Genomic DNA, 17,935 nt, shown 5'->3' on the forward strand with positions numbered 1-17,935 from the left:
TGGTTCCCATGGTTGCTGTAGTTTCTTTGGTCTCCTGCTCTCATATCGCATAGCAACAGTGGCATCCAAAAGGAGACAGAGGTCAGGGGATCGAATCAGATGCCGTGCTTCCACTCACCGAAAGGATAACAGGCTACGCAGGCCAATTTGCAATAATATTGATTTTTCATTTGCCGCTTGGGCTTTGGTTTTATATTTTCGGTTTCATTGCCAGCAAAAACTGAAGTCAAGCGGATGGCCAAAACAAAAAGTTGACTGGCACACGCTTTTGGCTTGGCCATGCCCAAATGCCGTGCAAAAGCCAGCGATGAGCCAACAATCACACACATACACTCGCACACACACACACACACACACACACTCAGCGATTGTAGAACACCCACACATTGGCATGTCTCGGGGCCAGTTAAATAGTCAAAGGACAACAACGCTGGCGACGGCGAAGGCAACTCTCCATGCCACTGCCAAGCATAATGTTGAAAGTCACATGGCGATACGATTACGACACAGTCACACTAGCACATACACGCACACGCGGAAACAGTAACCAACACATGCACAACGGAGTCGCCTGGCTGACTAACCAGCTTTTGTGCCAAGGGTCGACTGTTGGGGCGTTCGTCGCGTGGGTGGACTTCTCACCCGCCCACTACCCGCTACCCACTTCCCACCGCCCATTGCCCTCTGACCCCACCGCTTTCCCCACCCCCTCTTTGCCAATGTTCTGGCACTTCCGTCGACCCCCGCCTAACACACACACACACTCACACAAACAAACAGTCTCGTACACAATTTGAGGAACTTTTAGGCAGGCAAATAATTCACAAAATATATATATGTATGCATATTTATATGCACATACAACATGTACACATACATACACATATACATATACATATATACAGCGCAGGAAGCCAAGTAAAATATATTGCGAGTAAATTTCTTTTGTTGTTCGGCTAGACGCTTAGTCGCTGTGTGCGAGCGAGATGGCGAACGGGCTAAAGCAATGGCGACAATTTGTTAAATTGTTATTGTTATTTCTATGTTAAATGCTCCACTGCCCTCACAATGGCCACCCAAAGGGAAAATACACTTACAATACCAAACACCCCCCGACTCACACACCCACCCAAAAACACCCAACACCCCCGCAACTCACCAATTTCACCACCCAACTGCTGCTGCACGTAGCGTCGATCTGCATAAATTATGTGAAATGTATTATATAAGGACAACAGAACACAGCCTCTGGCAGCTAGAAAAACTTATTACGCAAAACAAATATTGTACATCCATTTTCATTTTCATTTTATTATTCAGTTTTTGCCATTTTATTTTCGGCCACTGACCCACCAAAGGGAGGAGGGGTTGGTTTTCCGCCGTAATCGCAGTTCCTGCAGGTGGCTACTTAGGGAGTTTCCGTGAATTCACGGGAAAAACTGCAGTGGCCAAGTTGGGAATACAATAAAGAAATGGGTTTGAAAAAGGGAAAGCTTGTTACCAAATGCCAAGTATATGAACAAAAGATTTTAGGGAAGTAAGCAGATATATTGTCAGTAACCAGTTGCCTAAATGAATGAACATAGAGCATTTTAGATAAACTGTCAGAGTTTGTCGAGTATTTAAAATTAAAAAAAAAAATGGTATAGAACCATGAAAACTTTTTAAACCGTAGAATATCAAAATGTAGAACAGTTTACTTTCGAAACGATAACGATTTGTTTACACATCGTGTGTGGAAAATATACGGCGGACAATGGGAAAATAAATTGCATTCACATTCGCGGCGCCCTGCCAATTACCGTAAAGAGCGCATAAATTGGGGGATTGGGTGGATTGGGTGGATTGGATTGGATTGGATTGGACTGGGTTAAGTGGGCTTGTTGTGTTGGTTGTGGTTCATCCAGCCAGTCATTCCACATGTCACATTCTTGCACGGCATATGACTGACCATTTCCGCACTCAAACCCTACGATTTTCCATGGCTTGTCATGGGATATGTGTATATACGAGTATATGGCTATATGCATGTGCTGCCGGCAGGGAAATTGAGTTCAAGTGAACTCAGTCAGTTGGCCAGAGCCCTAGATTTTCATTAGCCCCACAAAAGAGCCATAACAGCAACGGCAACAATGTCCATAAACAGAGCAAAAGCCAATTCCGATTCGTGTGAAGTTCTTTGCGAGGTACGAGCCTTAGTGGCCAGTTACCAATTCAACGCCCCCGAGAAGGCACCGAGAAAAGGTGACCAAAGTTAGCGGGAACTTAACTTTCCGGGCAACCCACTACCCACAGCTCACAGCCCACTGCCCACCGCCACCCCAAAACGAAATGGCCATACAAATTGATTTTCCCACACCTCGCGGAAAACTCCTCCGCACGCCAAGTTGGTTTTCTCGCCTTCATTTTTTTTTTTTGGCTACATTTCGATTCATTTCTGATAATGCGAAAGCGAAAGTCGCGCAATGAAATAGAATCATCCACTAGTTGAGGTTCCTTTTCCGGCCTTCTCGACCTTTTCCCATTCGAAATCCCTTTGGGCAAGCACATGTCAATTATGTGAACAGGTCTCCTTCGAAAGATACCAAAGTCAGTCAATCAGTTGGTCAGTTACTCATTCGGTTGGTAAGTCCGCAAGTCTGGTAACAAATCAATTAGGACGGAAAGGAAAACATATGACTCCTAGGCGCATGTGAAGTTCGGAATGGAGTTTCATCTGACGTGGAACAGATTAATGCTGACTCCTCTCGACTCTGGCCATTAATCGCAGCGTTTGACAGCTGCGGGGATTAATTCAATGTGCTCGTGGTGGATTAATCGAATTAATCCACTTTAATCACATGAACAAATGGTAATTAATTGGAAGTTCTAAACGTAAGATATCAATTAAATTATTGTTTAAATTTATCTTCTTATCATATATTTCAGAAATGAACGCCTGCAGCTTTCAATTGATATGTGATAAGCCATCGAAAGTATGGGACAAATATTTCAATGCTATTGTTTTACAACTGGAATTGATTTTGACCTCAGGCTCCATGGTTAATTATAACAAAATATTGATGTAATAAAGCAGAGGCAATGTAAACCACTCACACGTATGAAAGTCAATCTCACACACTTAAACAAAGACAAACACAAACACACAGTGACAAAGACAAACAGCGAGTGACAAGTTTCGGTTGTCCGGTGCAATTTGCTGTGAAAGGACGAAGGACCCAATCGATCGATCGATGAGAGTGCTTAATTGTTGGCCCGGAATTCGTGGGATTTGTGGAAGTGGGCGTCTGTCTATACATTACGCATTCATACATTTATATTGACACTTGTTCGGGCTTAAAAATTAATCAGCGATGAGGCGAGTTTCCATTTTCAATCTGCACATTCATCACATTTTACAGGACACTCCGCCGCCCACTTTGTTCAAATATTTAGGCCCGAATGGCAGGAAGATAGCTGGGGGAAAAGCTACTTAGCGGTTTAGCCATGGTCCAGGGTTCGTGGACCATCCAACAACAGGGTAGTGACGACAAATGGTCATTGTGAATTCATGTTCGGTCTCGACACGTGCCAAATGTCCGGCAAGGTCAAGAGATTTATGCTGAGAACCTAGAGAGCTGGGGAAAAGGACACTGTCAGGACACGAATGGGTAAGCTAACCCCAAAGGGTTATGGACACGTTCGCCACTCTGGTTAAATCATTAGCTCGGGTCTTATCTCTGATTATGGTAATTAAATACGTCCCAATCCTCTTGATCTGTGGCCAGTTTCAATTCCTTGGTCTCAATTTACCCCGGAATTAATATCGAGAGCTGCACTCGCCTCCTTTTCGATCCGATCAGCCTCTGATGAATCCGGCTCAGTCCGAAGGATTCATTGTTTGTTTTATTAACCCCAATTAGTGCGTCTCCCCCAAATGATTGGGTCTGATGCAATCCGATTGGCTTTCAATTAATTGACAAGCCATCATAATTGATGCTCTGCTCACATGGCTTCGCATTTATTATACAACTGTGAGGGGCGACCGAAATTAATTTATAGGCTGTCCATGGATGTTTTCCGGTATTAACCACATATGCAGTCAATCGATTTCCCATGCGTTTCCACATGCAAAGTGTGTGGCGTTTGTATGCAAAGAATTGATTTATATTCGGTTAAAAAGCATAGATATGTATCCTAACTCAGTGCTATAAAATGGCACAATTAAATTTGGTTTCTTATCTACAGAAATATATTTACATTGTATAAGACCAAAAATTGCCTAAAATATTTTAAACATTTTTAAAATTGCCAAGAAACGAGTGTGTTATCTTTTATAAACATTTTCCGACTTTTATGCTCTCTAAAAACGTCTTTCAACTGAAAAAATCATTCATTCGTTTGACACTCAGTTGATGGCTGTCATCATCATGCTTAAAAATCAGCGATAAATTTAAATCAATGGCTCAATAAGAATGATTTAATTGCTTTTTCATTTCGTTGGCCCGTCGAGTGTCTGGCGAGCTGTTAAAATTCAAATTAAAAGTCCGAACGTGACCGAAAATGTGAAATTATGCCGAGGCGAAAGGCGGCTCGGCTTCGACTTTAATAGGCAATTTGTAGTCGTAATCCAAATGCAGGCAGTTGGCAAAGTCACGCACAGTCTAAGGATAACAATAATGGCCGCAGGACAACGAAATTATTTTACACATTCAAGGAGCGGCGATAAAGTCCGCTCTCCCGCCGCAGGCAAATGCAACTGGGCTAAAATATTAGTGGCTTAAATGCCAGGGCTTAATGGCCAATAAATCGATTTGCTTTCGGCAGCTAAAGAGACGCACTGCAGCCATGGCTTGGCCAACAATTTTGGCATGTGAATGGGGGGGTGGTGTGGGGGGTGGAATTGGAATTGGAACGGGGGGTCCTGTGCTTATCGGCACGCATGCACGCAGCTGGCGGCAATTTGGATACAAAGATAAAACATTTATTGGCCACATAAAACGGGTGAAATTACCAAGGACCCAGCAGCTCCACCAGCTCCACAATGGCCACATCCACATACCCATCCACGTCCTGTTTTCCCATCCGGCATATTGAGTTCGATTCGGATGCGGCGATCGCCTTTGTAATTCCACTCTGCTGTCGCACGAGCAGCAAACCAATTTCATTCTTTGCCTTACGGAACTGCTACATTTTGGGTCCACAAATTAGACAAATGATTTGGTTCACTTGTCATAAAAAACTGCCAAAGGGATTGCCTTTGTCCTGCCTCCAAATGGACCCAACTCTTTGTCTGCCTTGGAGCTCGATTTTGAAAACCCTATGCTAAGTAAAAAGCCTTGGCTTTCCATTTATTAACTGCTTATATGCTTATGCAACCTTGTTGAAATAAGTGACATGTGGTCAATATTGAGCTTGTTTTGTACATATTTTGAGGCCATAAATTTAATATATTCAAAAAAAATGTAGTACATAATTCACATATGAACATATTTCCACTTTAATGCTTTTGTGAGACATCCGGAAACTGTGCGAAATCTTAACCTTTGTCATCGTAGGTGCCCTTTGTCATGTTTTCCATCCATTTGTTGGGTTCTTTCAAATTTATCATTACGCGGAAATTTCAAAAAGCACGAGGCGGAAACTTTTGTTTCCTAGCGGTGCAGAAAAGAGAGCGAAAAAAGTTTAATTAAATAAATTACAAAATGCTTTGCCAGTGACAACAATTCATTAAAAAAAGAACGTAAGACAAAGGCAGCTCAGTTGGTTTGGGTTTTGTTCAGCTCGAAAAAGAAAAAACAAAAAAACAAACAAAAAGTTGAGGCATTCTGCCAGACGAGCGTTGAGATGCGTTTTGCACGGCTCCAGGACGAAAGGACGAAGGACTTCTGGACGACAGGACTTGGCTGGCTGGCAAATTAAAAGCCGACTGCGAAGGCGCCCATAAATCTCAGCCAGCAGGTGAGTGGGCGGTGGGTGGTGGTTGGGTGGCATTGGTTGGCATTGAGGGGGCCGTGCATAGACAAAGGCGGCTAAGCAAAAAGCGGCCAGCCACAATAACTTTTAAGAAATTATTATGTTGTGCTTGCCTTTGCCCCTCCTTCCTCCCTCCAACCTCCTCCTCCTCCTCCTCCTTACAGATTGCCATTGCCGCAGAGAACTAGCTTGGACACGAAACGATGTCGACTTATTTGCATGTTTGTCAGTGGCTTTTTACCATTTTTTCCCCTTTTTTTATTTTATTTTTTTTATTTCAGTTGTTGGGTGCTTTTAGTTTCCGGCGCGTTGCACTTGGAGCTCGGTGGCTCTCGCACAAAGTTGCCGCACAGACAAACAATGCCGAATCGCGGGGGCGGGTTGCTTTCAAATTGCGTTGAAAGCTCCCGAATGCCCTATTTTGCTGTTGTTGCTGCTGGCGTGAGGAAAAGGCCAGCAAAAATAGCGAATAAAAAATGAAGTCGACCGAAAAAAAAAATGGAGGCAGCACAAAAAAAAAAAATAAAGAACTAGATGTGACACGAACAACGGCAAGCGACAACGTTCCGGAACAGAAACGGAAATTGTGAAATATACAAATGTTCGTCTTGTTTAGGTGAGTTACATGCAAACCGGACGGGCCACCCACATACACTGAGAAAAACCAGAACAATTTTATTAAAAACAAGATCAAATTTCGTGGAGAAGTTTACTGCTTAAATCAATAACTAAAGGTAGACATAAAAATTAATCAAAAAGTTAATGCGCTTTTATTCAATATAAACATATATATACAATATATTTTTAAATTTTCTGTATCCTATTTAAAGTAATATATCTAATGTTAAGGACTCCAAGCTCAATCGACTAAATGTCAAATTCTAATGATCCTAGGCTTACCCCTATTTCTCGCAGTGCAAGCCCAAGTGGGACCGCCTCCAGAGTTTCGCGGACAAGGGTATAAGGAAAGCTTTGTAATAAAAATATATGGATCTGACTTGGACAACGGCAACATGTCACATTGTTAAAAGAAAAAAGACACAAAAATCGGAAACGGAGGGCGGCTGGGAGCAGAAGTGAACAGAATGGAGAAATCCCGACAATTTGTTGCCAGGCGTTAAACGCTCGAATATCCGGTGAAACACGCTTATTAAAACGGTAGCATTTAGGCCAGTTCACACCCCACTTTGTCCGCAGGGATAACAAATTGGAAGGACAACAAATAAGGCAGCAGGAGCAAATGAATGTAAAAGGAGACTGCCGGAACAAAAAAAGGTCAACCATTGTTCTCAATTGCACACAGCTTTTGTCAATTTAGGCAAAAGTGGGGAAAAAATCCACTCGAATATAATATTTAAATTTGTGGTTACATTTTAAGGCTACAAAAAATGCACTCAAGTGTTTTGTGGATATTAAAAAATTGGTTGGCACACAGAAAAATGGTAATATTACTTTTAGATATTTTATATGAAAATCATGAAAGAATTATGTTTTTACACAGTCTCTCTTCACATTGTTTAATAATTGTATCAATGCCAAAAAAAGTGCTTAAGAATTACAATTTTTTCCTTATTTTAATCAATGCATTCAGTTCGGAATTACTTATTTTCAGTGAAATTTACTGTATATAAATAAATAAGAGACATTGCCTTAAATTATTATTCATTAGTTGATAGATCATTATCTATTTCTCACTTCTTGTGACAATAAAATGCATCAATCTTCGTTAATTTGGGTTCTTCGTTTTCCAATTTAATATGTAAGATAACATGATGCATTTCAGGGCCCAAGAGCTGCAAATAATCGATTGCCATGAGAGCCATCGAAAGACGAAAGACGAAAGCCACAAGGTCCTGGCTACCAAAATATGCCTTTTCCTATAATTGCCTGTCACTGGCAAACTACGAGGCGAAGAAGAATTTCGAAATTAGTTTTGAGCTGCTCCCATTTAGTGTTTTTGTGCGGTTTAATTAAATCAAATATCCTTAAGGCTTTGATAATTGGCAGGGCCGGCCGCAAGAACTGTCAGAAATCATTGCAAAATATTGCTGCCCAGCCGGATTCTTGCTGGCAAGAAAGCGACTCTTGGCAGGCGGCCAGGAAAAAAGGACCGGCAAGGATTTGTAATTACGAAATTAAAACAGCGACAGCTGGCCCAAAAATCCATGATGGACTGTCCAAAACTAAATGAATGGGATTCCTCAGCAGTGGCTGCACGGGCATATGGACTAGATGGATTGGCAGGCGAACAATGTGGGCAGATCAGCCTTGGGCTGTGGCTCTGCAATATCCTGTCGGCTGTGCGGGCGGGAGCCGCAGTGCTCAACTCCTGCCGGCGTGTCCTGCCACTGCCGGATGCGGATGCACCAGCAGCGGCACAGGAGCACCACCTACCGCACCACCATCGTGCAACATAACCGACAAAAACACGGCCAACAACAAGAAGTGCAACGTGTCGTGACCGAGGCCACACCCCAGGCATTTCATTGGGCTCTCGAGTGGGTCGGATTCGGTGGATTGGGTGGCTTGGGTGGCTTGGGTGGCCTGGCGGCAGGTGGTCTCTCATTGAAATTTGTTGCATTATGCTCAGGATGCTGGCCTGGATGTCCTTGCGCGCCACTGCTCACTGCTCAGTGCCGCTGCACTTGATTGTCAACAAAAATTGTTTTGCTGCATGTCCTTGTTGCCGGAGCACTTCACAGGACTTTCAAGTGACTGCAATGGCTGGCAAAAGGACACGCAGCTGTAATTAAATTTGCGAAAGCAAACGGCCTGCGCCTTCGAAATGTAATCTTCTCTTGCGGCCAAATTAGTGCCAAACAATGTGACATTGTTGACAATTTAAACCTAAATAAACACACGTGCTCACTCTACTCATTCTCATTTTTTCTTCACTGACACGTAGACACGACTACACTTGAAGACGGCCATAAAGATAAATGTTTTATATACGTGAATTGCTTTGAATAAAAGCTTTGTTTGCCCTGTTTCACGGGCCCAGCAGACAAACAAACTTACAGATGAACAGGACCTACCGCCGCCCACCCGCCACACGAATATAACTCATACGCCCCGTGGTGCGCGCGTCTCAACTCACACATTTGCATTTGAAGCTTAATTGCGATGGTGGGGGTGGATAAAATGGGAAGCGGATGAGCAGGAGGAACAAAACGGAATTCCTTAATGTGCAGTTAAAACTTTAAATGTTGCTAATTCAAAGTGAATTTGTGGTAATCTGACGAATGTAGCGCAGAGTTTTAAATACAGTTCCCCAAGGCTAGAATCTGATGTTCTTGAGAAATTTAAGAAGACAATTTAATGGAACTTGACACTGATTTCGTCGCAACTCTGCCTCTTCTCGCCGTTTAATTCAGCCCATATGTCTGAGTATACTTATGTCCTTTAATATGATGTCCTTACAGCCGTATTAAACCAAATGTCTGACCATTAAAAATCGTACGCGTTTCCTTAGCCAAAACAGACAGCTGCGTTCAAGATAATAGTGCTTAAATCGACTTTATATTTTAAAGAGTGCTATTTTCTTAAGCGCTCATAAAAATATATGCAATAATATGCTACTAAAAAGTTTTTAATGGAACTGCAAAATTAAACGCCGCTTATTCTTTTTTCTTTTTAGTCATATTTATTCTATTATTGCGAACACTGTTGTACGTGTTGTATGTGTGTTCTCCATTTATTATGAGATGCCTCATCTTAAGGGGTCGTCAAGCTAAAAAGGGAATATGCTGGCGGGGCCATAAATTCCTTTTAATAACATATTCAAATTTAGATAATAACCGCCTCTAGTGCAATATTAATGCTTGCATCCTTTCCAGTTATATCTATTTTTTTTTGTATATGTGCGTTTTTTATGAACTTGACTTGGAGTGTGCAATGTCAGACGCCTGAAAACTTTAGCCAGTTGTGCAGAATCCGAAAAATTCCAGGACCTAAACATTTCCTTGGCGTTTTGTTTGCTCAACTCAAAGGGAAATTCAATGAGGACTCGTATTCCCCGTATAATATGTATCATCGTTTGGTCGCTTTCAGTTCCATTCCGGATTCATAGTTGGGACAGAGAAACTTCTTAGCATTTACGTAAGAACCTTCATGAATATGTATTCGCCGGGGAATGTGTGTTCATGTTATTAATGAAGCATTTGCTGCGTCTCCACTAACTGGGCAGACTTTTCCCAAACGAGCTGGGAAAAGTGGGAAAATACATAGGGAAAATGGCCATGGAGGAGGTGTAGGGATTTGCTGGGGATTTACATGAATTGACTGACTGACTGACGACGACTGAATTCGCTGGCAATCTCCAATTGAACCGAACAAGTAATGGAAATTTATTGAACAGCATTCATATGCTGCGCATTATTAATATCGATTTGCGGGGCGTTGTGGGCGTGGCAAGGCGAAAGTCTCAGGGTGACTGGCGCATCTTAAGGATACATAAATATATATATGTGTGTGTGTGTGTGTGTGTGTGCGGGTCTGAGATTGAGATAGCTTGCACTTCTCTACTTTCCTTTCGGCACAGATAAATAAAAAATAGGGGGCCTACAACAATGGCTCTTGGGTATCTTTCGGTATCTTGGGTTTTCCCCGGTTTCTTCCCCCCCCCCCCCCCCACCACCATTGTTTCCATCTTGGCAAAAGGGATACGTGACACTCGATGGGGCAACATCTGTCTGCAACTAAACGGCATTTCAGCAATAATCAAGTATCCTTTGTTGTTGTCATTAGGTTGCGGCAGCCTGCCAATCCAAATGGAATACGAACCACATGATTATGTGAGCTTTCAGAGCTCACCGAACAGGTGAGCTTCTTTAAAACTAACAAAATTGATAGAAAATCCATTCCATAAGTTTCGCCATGTCGATGACAAAAAACAGACACACAATTCGTAAGAAATCATTTAGGAAAATGAAAGACGTGACTGCGTTGCATTCTCAGCTGCTTGTGATGTTCATAAAAGGAGCAAAATTGATTTTTCTATAAAAAATAAAATAAAAGAAAGGCAGGCAGCACAAAGTGGCACACTCTCGCATAGACACACACCCACACACACACCCGTGCACAAAGAAAAACGCTTCTAGGCAGCCGCAAAAGCAGAAACAGAAGTAGGCCACACTAGGAGCATTTCCCTCATGGCATCCATCGCCAGTCCGACTCAACCCCATTCCCCTCATCGAAAGCCGCACCATCCTCACCCACGGCTGAACCCTTAAACTCTTGTTCCAGCTGCACTTGAGGAAGATGCTTATGGTGGCCATGCCCATACCCTCGCCACGGGAACCACAAAGCCATCAGTTCAGTTTAGTTTTCCGATTTAATCATCTCCGAAAGGAACTATTTGTAAGTTGCGGGATTTTGGAGAAAGTCACTTGGTGAGCACATTTAATGAAATTTGTTTATTGTGCAAAGTACTTTATATTTCCAACTTTATCTGCTTTCTTTTAATTAAGGCAGTATGAAAAAGAAGGCTTGTACAAATATTAATTCAATGAAATTCCACGGTATACATTAATCGAAACCATATTGGCCAATATCTGCCTACTTGGCTTTTAACTTCTGTTGGCTGAGCTGGCTACTTAGTTTCCGAGGCATTTGGTTGCTGTTGCCATATTGGCTGCGACATATAGTTGCGTTATGGCCAAATGATTGAGTGGGCCAATAGTGGCGCTAATGCGGAATCGTGCTAGAGCTCGCCACTCGAATATGGCGGCAACGTGCAAAAGTGCCATAATGCTGCGCCATACAATCATTAGCATACTGTCAATGGGTTGAATCCATTTTAGTTGCACTTAACTGGCAACTGAATTGCAGCTGCCAGTTTGCCATGCACATGGTTCGAATTGCGAAAGAGTTTAAAACTCGAGTGTCGTGTGAATGATATCCTGCAAATCCCTTAGCGGCAAACTGTGACTGAAACAAAGTCGGATTCAGCGACAAGAAAAGGCATCAGCGAAAGGTAAGCTGATTATGTAATACACACATACACACACACGCGGTGGGTGGTGGGTGGTGGGTGGCTGGTCTGCTGTCGCTTGGATGGGTGTGGGTGTGTGTGTGTGACTGCCAGATAGCGCCATTTTGTTTCGCAACTTTTCAACAGCTCTTCTCCAACTGTTTTTATTAGTGATTTCCGTTGAAAACAAGTTAAAATATGCGCATTAGATACATTTCCACACCACCTGCCAATGGAATTTGCAATGTTAACTTTTTTTTTGTGTGGGAGAATATGTTGAACATGCACCTGCAATAGTCCGCAGACTTATTCTCACATTCAATACTTGCTCTTTCTTGCACATATACAGCACTAAATAATATGTTATTAACTTAAAACATGCCTGTGTCTTAGTTTATCTAATTGCTATCAATATTTATATTTTTCCTATCTTAAATAGAATTTATTTGATATTGTGTATAATTTGTATCGTCTACTTTTCTACTTAATAAAATTAAAAAAAAAAAATATTTTTCTTCAGCATGCTCAAATAAGTATGCTATAAAAGGCGATTTCTATGATTTCTCCTTGTGTAATACCTGACTGAAATGGGGTCACCTTTCTATTCGAAGGTCGTTTATGGCCAGCAATTATTCGGCAATCTGTGGAGTTAAAGAACGATTGCAAGACTCCTCGCACTCCTCTAACTGCACCGTATTATTGATGGAGCCTCTGGGCCAGTCCAAGCCAAGCTGTTTGGATGAGCCAGACGTTGGAAAACAAGGGATTCGATTGGACGGGGCAGCACTCGGTGAGCTTAAATTGCCCAGCCGGTTTGGCATGTGAGAGCACCCTGACTGCCATGACATTTGAATAATGCACGTAGCAAGTGAATGGGCGGACAGGAGCAGGAGCAGGAGAAGGAGCAGGAGCAGAAGTGGAACCAAAGGTATGGGTGGCGGGGGAAAAAGACCACCAATTCATTATCGATTGAATCGATGTGCAATGAGTACTGAACACTGATGGAAATTTCCTCGAAAAAATGGTAGTAAAATGGAAGGCAAAACAATGGCACAGATTCGATAATGCTGCAATTCAATAAAAACAGGCATTAAAGACCAGCTGGAGCAATGGACTTGAAGTTTGATGAATCAATGGGCTTTTGTTTTCTATTCACTTGCTGGTCAAATGTAATTGTCGTACACCCCTCAGTCCAAATTCCATTAGCAGTCGATGGGCGGAGACAACCTCAAACCCCGGCGGCTCTGTCAACAGCTCAACATATCAATCATACGCAGTGTGGTGCGTGTTTGTTGCGTGCTCTAATGCTTTGACTGCGCTGTGCTGGGTGGCAAATACATGCGACGCCTGGTCTTATAAATAATTTAGACCGCATATTACTCCAAAATAACAACACCCCCCCTCCGTTGACACGTTCACTTTGCCTCCAAAAAACCCCACCACTCGCACACACACACACACACACACAAACGGAAGAACTGTCATTAGTGAATTATTTAAATTACGCCGACGCCAGGAAAGCAAATATTGCAGACAGGAAGGAATTTCCCGCTGAGAGAGTTTTGTTAAATTAACTTACTGGCCAAAGAAGACAACGTACATGCGATAAAAAGCGTTTTAAATTCATGTGTATTTGAATAATACAATTGGGAGAATGGGTGGCAAGTTTAGTTTTATTAAAAATTTAAAAATACGAAAATATACATTCATGAAAATGCAAGAAACTGATAGACAAGGCGAGTAATTCATTCCTTCATATTGATATCCTTATATCTTATTGAAAGAACTCCTTGGGATTGTTAGATATAGCGAGGAGAATTCGTCACCACTCACCTGAGATTCTCGATGCGCGGCCTTCGGCACTGCGGCCGATTGCGTCGGTGGCTGCGATCCTTCTTGCAGCGGCAGTCGCAGTGCATGATGCACAGGGCAATGGACGAGATGACCGTTATCACAAAGGGCACCGCGAAGAAGTGAATGATCATGGCCACCTGGTCGTCGTGGTTGTACGATGTCAGCACCACCGTCTTGTTCTTTCGCGAATAGAAGCACGGAAAGATGGCACCCTCGATGCCGTAGTAACCGTTAAAGTTCTTACACGTCACCGATGGCGGATAGCCGCATCCCTTGATATTGACAAGCAGTGTCGCCTCGCCGGACTGCTCCATATCGGACGTAAAGTTGCTATAATCGGTCATATTCTCCGGTATCGTAATGTTCTGCTCAATGAACGTCACATAGATATGCACGCAGCGGTACAAATCGGAGGTGCAGCCCTCGCGACACGAACTCCACGAACAGTTGAATATACCCACTAGATCCTCGCGACGCGTCGTCGTGCACAGCGTTGGCTTCTCGATAAAATCGTGGCTAAGCGTCGATATCGCCGGATCCACATAGAGCGGTACGAGGAAGAGCAGCGATGCCCCGGCGGTCACCGAGAAGAAGGCCAGTGTCGAGGTTCCATAGAAACGCGCACGTTCCCGCCACGAACGAAAGCGCCGATTGCCATTTTTCTTTTTCGGAGCCAGTTCTCGGATTTTACGTAACCGTAGCTCTTGTTGTTGCTGCTCGAGTAGTAATTCCGAACTGCCACTCCTCATATTATTGTCGGTGCACACAGGGCGCTGATGTTGCTGATTGTTGCTGCTGCTGCTGCTGCTGGCGTTGCTGCGGCTGCTGCTGCTGCTGCTGCCGCTGCTCCTTGTATCACTGATGTTGCTGCTGTCGTCGCTGGCTGCGCAGCAGCAGCTGCAACGGCATCAACGCTGCTCCTGCTCCGTCGCCGCTCCGTCGCTCTGCTGCGCCCCGCTCTGTTGCCGTTGTTGCACTTGTGTGTGCAACTGCGACGCCTCCGTCCGCCTACCGCAACATGCAGAGCGCGGTTTTGTTTTTAGGTTATGTACACACGCTTCGGCGCAGGAGAAAAGCTAGAGAAGCTTACACCACAGCGAGAGAGGGAGAGCGCGAGAGTGCGAGAGCGAGTGAATAGAGATAGAGATGGAGAACAGCTGTTCCGGCGAAAGTCCGCGAAGGGGAGCGACAGAGACAGCGACAGGGAGAGAGAGAGAGAGAGGGAGACAGAGAAGGGAAGAGACAGCGAGTGACAGTCAGAGAAAAGCGCGCTTTGGCGTTTTCATTTATCCTGGCTTATTGTTTACTCCTTTTCGCTGGTTTATGCACTTTTCAATCGCAGCTAAAACACTGAAAAATAATATTACTTAGTTGGCTTTTAACTACAAAACGATATGCGGCTTTTATGGCATTTCTTTACACATTTTGCGGTTTGCGTGGGTGGCACTTTTTTCACAACTCACAGCTGTTGATGTAGGTTAGTTAGAGAGGTACATCTTGCAGAGCGATTGCAAATGAGAGAATGAATGGGAGAGTGTGTACCGAAGTCGACGTCGGCGCCAGCTGCGACGCCATCGTCGGCGTTCGAAAGTCTACTGGTTTCGCCCTAGTGACTGTGTAACCTTTTTTGCCTCTGTGTGTTGTGGGTGGAATTATTTATGCTACACATTTTTGTGCGGCGGCTTTTCGCTTTTCGCTTTCTGGTTGCCAGTTGCCAGTTGCCAGTGCCTTGGCATTTTGCTTATTATTCTTCAATTTATTTGCATTTGTCTGCCCGGCCAGGGCACAAAGTATTCTTGATTTATTTGGGATCTGTGGGAAGAAGTCTGATCTAACTAGTTTCTGCACCCAACCCCTCGCTATCCAAGCCTAAACATCCTTGCTTCACCTTGGCGGTCTTTAAAAAAAAAAATATATATATATATATCGCTACTGTTGTTGTTGCAACTTCGCGTGACTCTGGACTTTGGTCAGCAGGCTCGTCCTTTGTTCTTGCCCCGTTTTATTGCTGCTCTGTTTCATTTCATTTCATTTATTTAGCTGTCTTTTGTTTTTGCCACGGCACGCATTTCACAATTTTCATCACACACACACACACACAGGTGAGCTTAACTGTTATTGCCACAGTTTGTGTGTGGTTGGTATGATTTCATTTCCATGCTTTGTTCAGCGGTCAACGCGGCGTATGAGTAATGCACTTGGCAGGCACATGGGCTTCTTTCTAAATTATCCTAGATGGCATGGAATATGTTGAGATTTGTTTGCTTGGGGCTAGCAATGCATTTAGCACGGAAATTCTGGAAACGCGAACTTTTTCCAGCAAGGCTGTAGGAGAAGCGACAAGAACAAGAACCAGAACAAGAGCAGCAGAAAAGCTCCTTGAGCTCCTGTCATTGCCATAAGAATTAAGTCTCAAGTACACCGAAAAAATCTTTCAGTTACTTCAATGAGAAACTTACTAAATTATCTAAGAGTGCAGCAGGTCAACATTAAAATTCTTTGTGCAATATGGGTAAGATGGGCAATGTGAGGACCCACAATTTTGGGCAGTGCAACGCCCACGCCTTTGCTTGTGTGGAAAGGAAGGTGAGGTTTGGAATGAGTATGATGGCTAAAAACTAAAATAGAAATAAAAATCGAAATGGAAATAAAACATTAAGCTTTCGAGTCGAACTAACTTTTGACAGCTGAACTGGCAGCTGAAGAGCCTGCAGCCCACAACCCGCACAACCCGGTCGCGATTTCCCGATCCGCTGGCGCACTTTGTTGATTTTGTTGCTAGCACAACGTTGCTTATGGGTTTTTTCTTCGGACTTTTCGCTGCTCGTGTTTATTTACAGGACGCTTTCTTCTTTATTTTGAATATTTCTTTGTTATTCGCACTTTCACTTGATTTCGTTTGCGTTTGCTCTTGAATTTGATTTTGGGGGCCAAACTTTTGCACGTTTTTTTGCACGATTACGGAACGGTATTTTTTGCCACAGCACTGGAATTGGCTAACACCGACGCTGCCATTGGCTCACGCACACACATGCACCCACACGCTCACGCACACGCTGGCGGACAGACAGGACAGACAGACAGAATTCTCGACACGAGAAGCGCGCGCGCTTGGCCCTGACGTGCCTCTCGGAGTGTTTGTCCAAAACTGCGGACTCGGGAGCCTCAGGACTCGAGTAAGGACTCCGATGGCAGGACATGCTGCCCCAAGCCCGCCCCTCCTATTCGCATTTCGGGGGCGGCGCCGCGACGGTGCGTCGACGTCGGCAGCGCTGCCAACGGGGACGCAACTTCGCTAAAGTAACCATACAAGGATTCGCGTGTGCGCGCTCCAGAGAGAGAGAGTCAAATGAGAGAGAGAAAGAGAGTGAGTGGGAGAAAAACAGGACAACAAATTTAAGTTTGCACTGCTTGCAAACACAGAGCCGCTCCCATCAAGTATTCTCACTGTCCGCCGGCACAAAAATGCACGAGCTCCTTTAAATTATTTAAAATAAATAAATTGTTACATTTTATTTATATAAGCTATCAGTCCTGCTACAACATTTTTAAGAATAATAAAGTAAATCGTTACTTCAAGTGGAATAAAAAGCTTTAAGCTTGTACAAGAACCAAACGATAGAATTTTAGCAAGCTTCTCAGGAAAAAACGATATAGCCGGTGTGCCTCGACTATGAACCACAGAGAATGTTTTAGTCGAGTTCCATAAAAAAATCCCAAGGAATTCCCAAGGAAATCCCGAATAATTCCCTAGGATCCCGAGGAATTCCAGAGTAATTCCCAAGGAGATCCCAAAGAATTCCCGAGAAATTCCCAAGGAAATTTGATAAGATTCCAGACGAATATGCGCGAACCAAAGTCCATTGATTGCATTTCTAATGAATCCGATCTACCGAAACCAGTTTCGACGAAGGGCCAAAAGAAAATATACCAAAATCACGGATCATCCAATCTCTTGATCGCTTTTTCTATACGTTCTGCTTTAGCATTCGTTGTTGGCATCATTTTGTTCAATAGTAATAAATAATAGTTACGACTGTCACAAATAAAAAAAAAGCTGTGTTAATTTTTTTTCTTTTATTGCGATTCACTTCATTTTATTTGTATTATTCAACAAAAGTACTCGCTTACAATGTTTCTTCAATACTCTAATTG

At 43.4% G+C, this 17,935-nt stretch overlaps 1 protein-coding gene across 2 annotated transcripts in view; it reads right to left on the reverse strand.

Annotated features, from left to right (window-relative positions):
• Positions 1–16,911, reverse strand: part of Teh1 (tipE homolog 1) — a 42,040-nt gene extending 25,129 nt beyond the window's left edge. For both annotated transcript variants that reach the window (NM_141702.3, NM_001275513.1), the window contains exons 1-2: positions 16,459–16,911; positions 13,760–15,130 (exon numbers count right to left, since the gene is read on the reverse strand). In NM_141702.3, coding sequence (NP_649959.1) covers positions 13,760–14,529 — 770 coding nt within the window. In that variant the 5' untranslated portion in view covers positions 14,530–15,130; positions 16,459–16,911. The remainder of the gene's footprint in view (positions 1–13,759; positions 15,131–16,458) is intronic.
• Between the last annotated feature and the right edge of the window lie 1,024 nt (positions 16,912–17,935).

The sequence above is a fragment of the Drosophila melanogaster genome, chromosome 3R, assembly GCF_000001215.4.
Source record: "Drosophila melanogaster chromosome 3R".
Taxonomy (NCBI): domain Eukaryota; kingdom Metazoa; phylum Arthropoda; class Insecta; order Diptera; family Drosophilidae; genus Drosophila; species Drosophila melanogaster.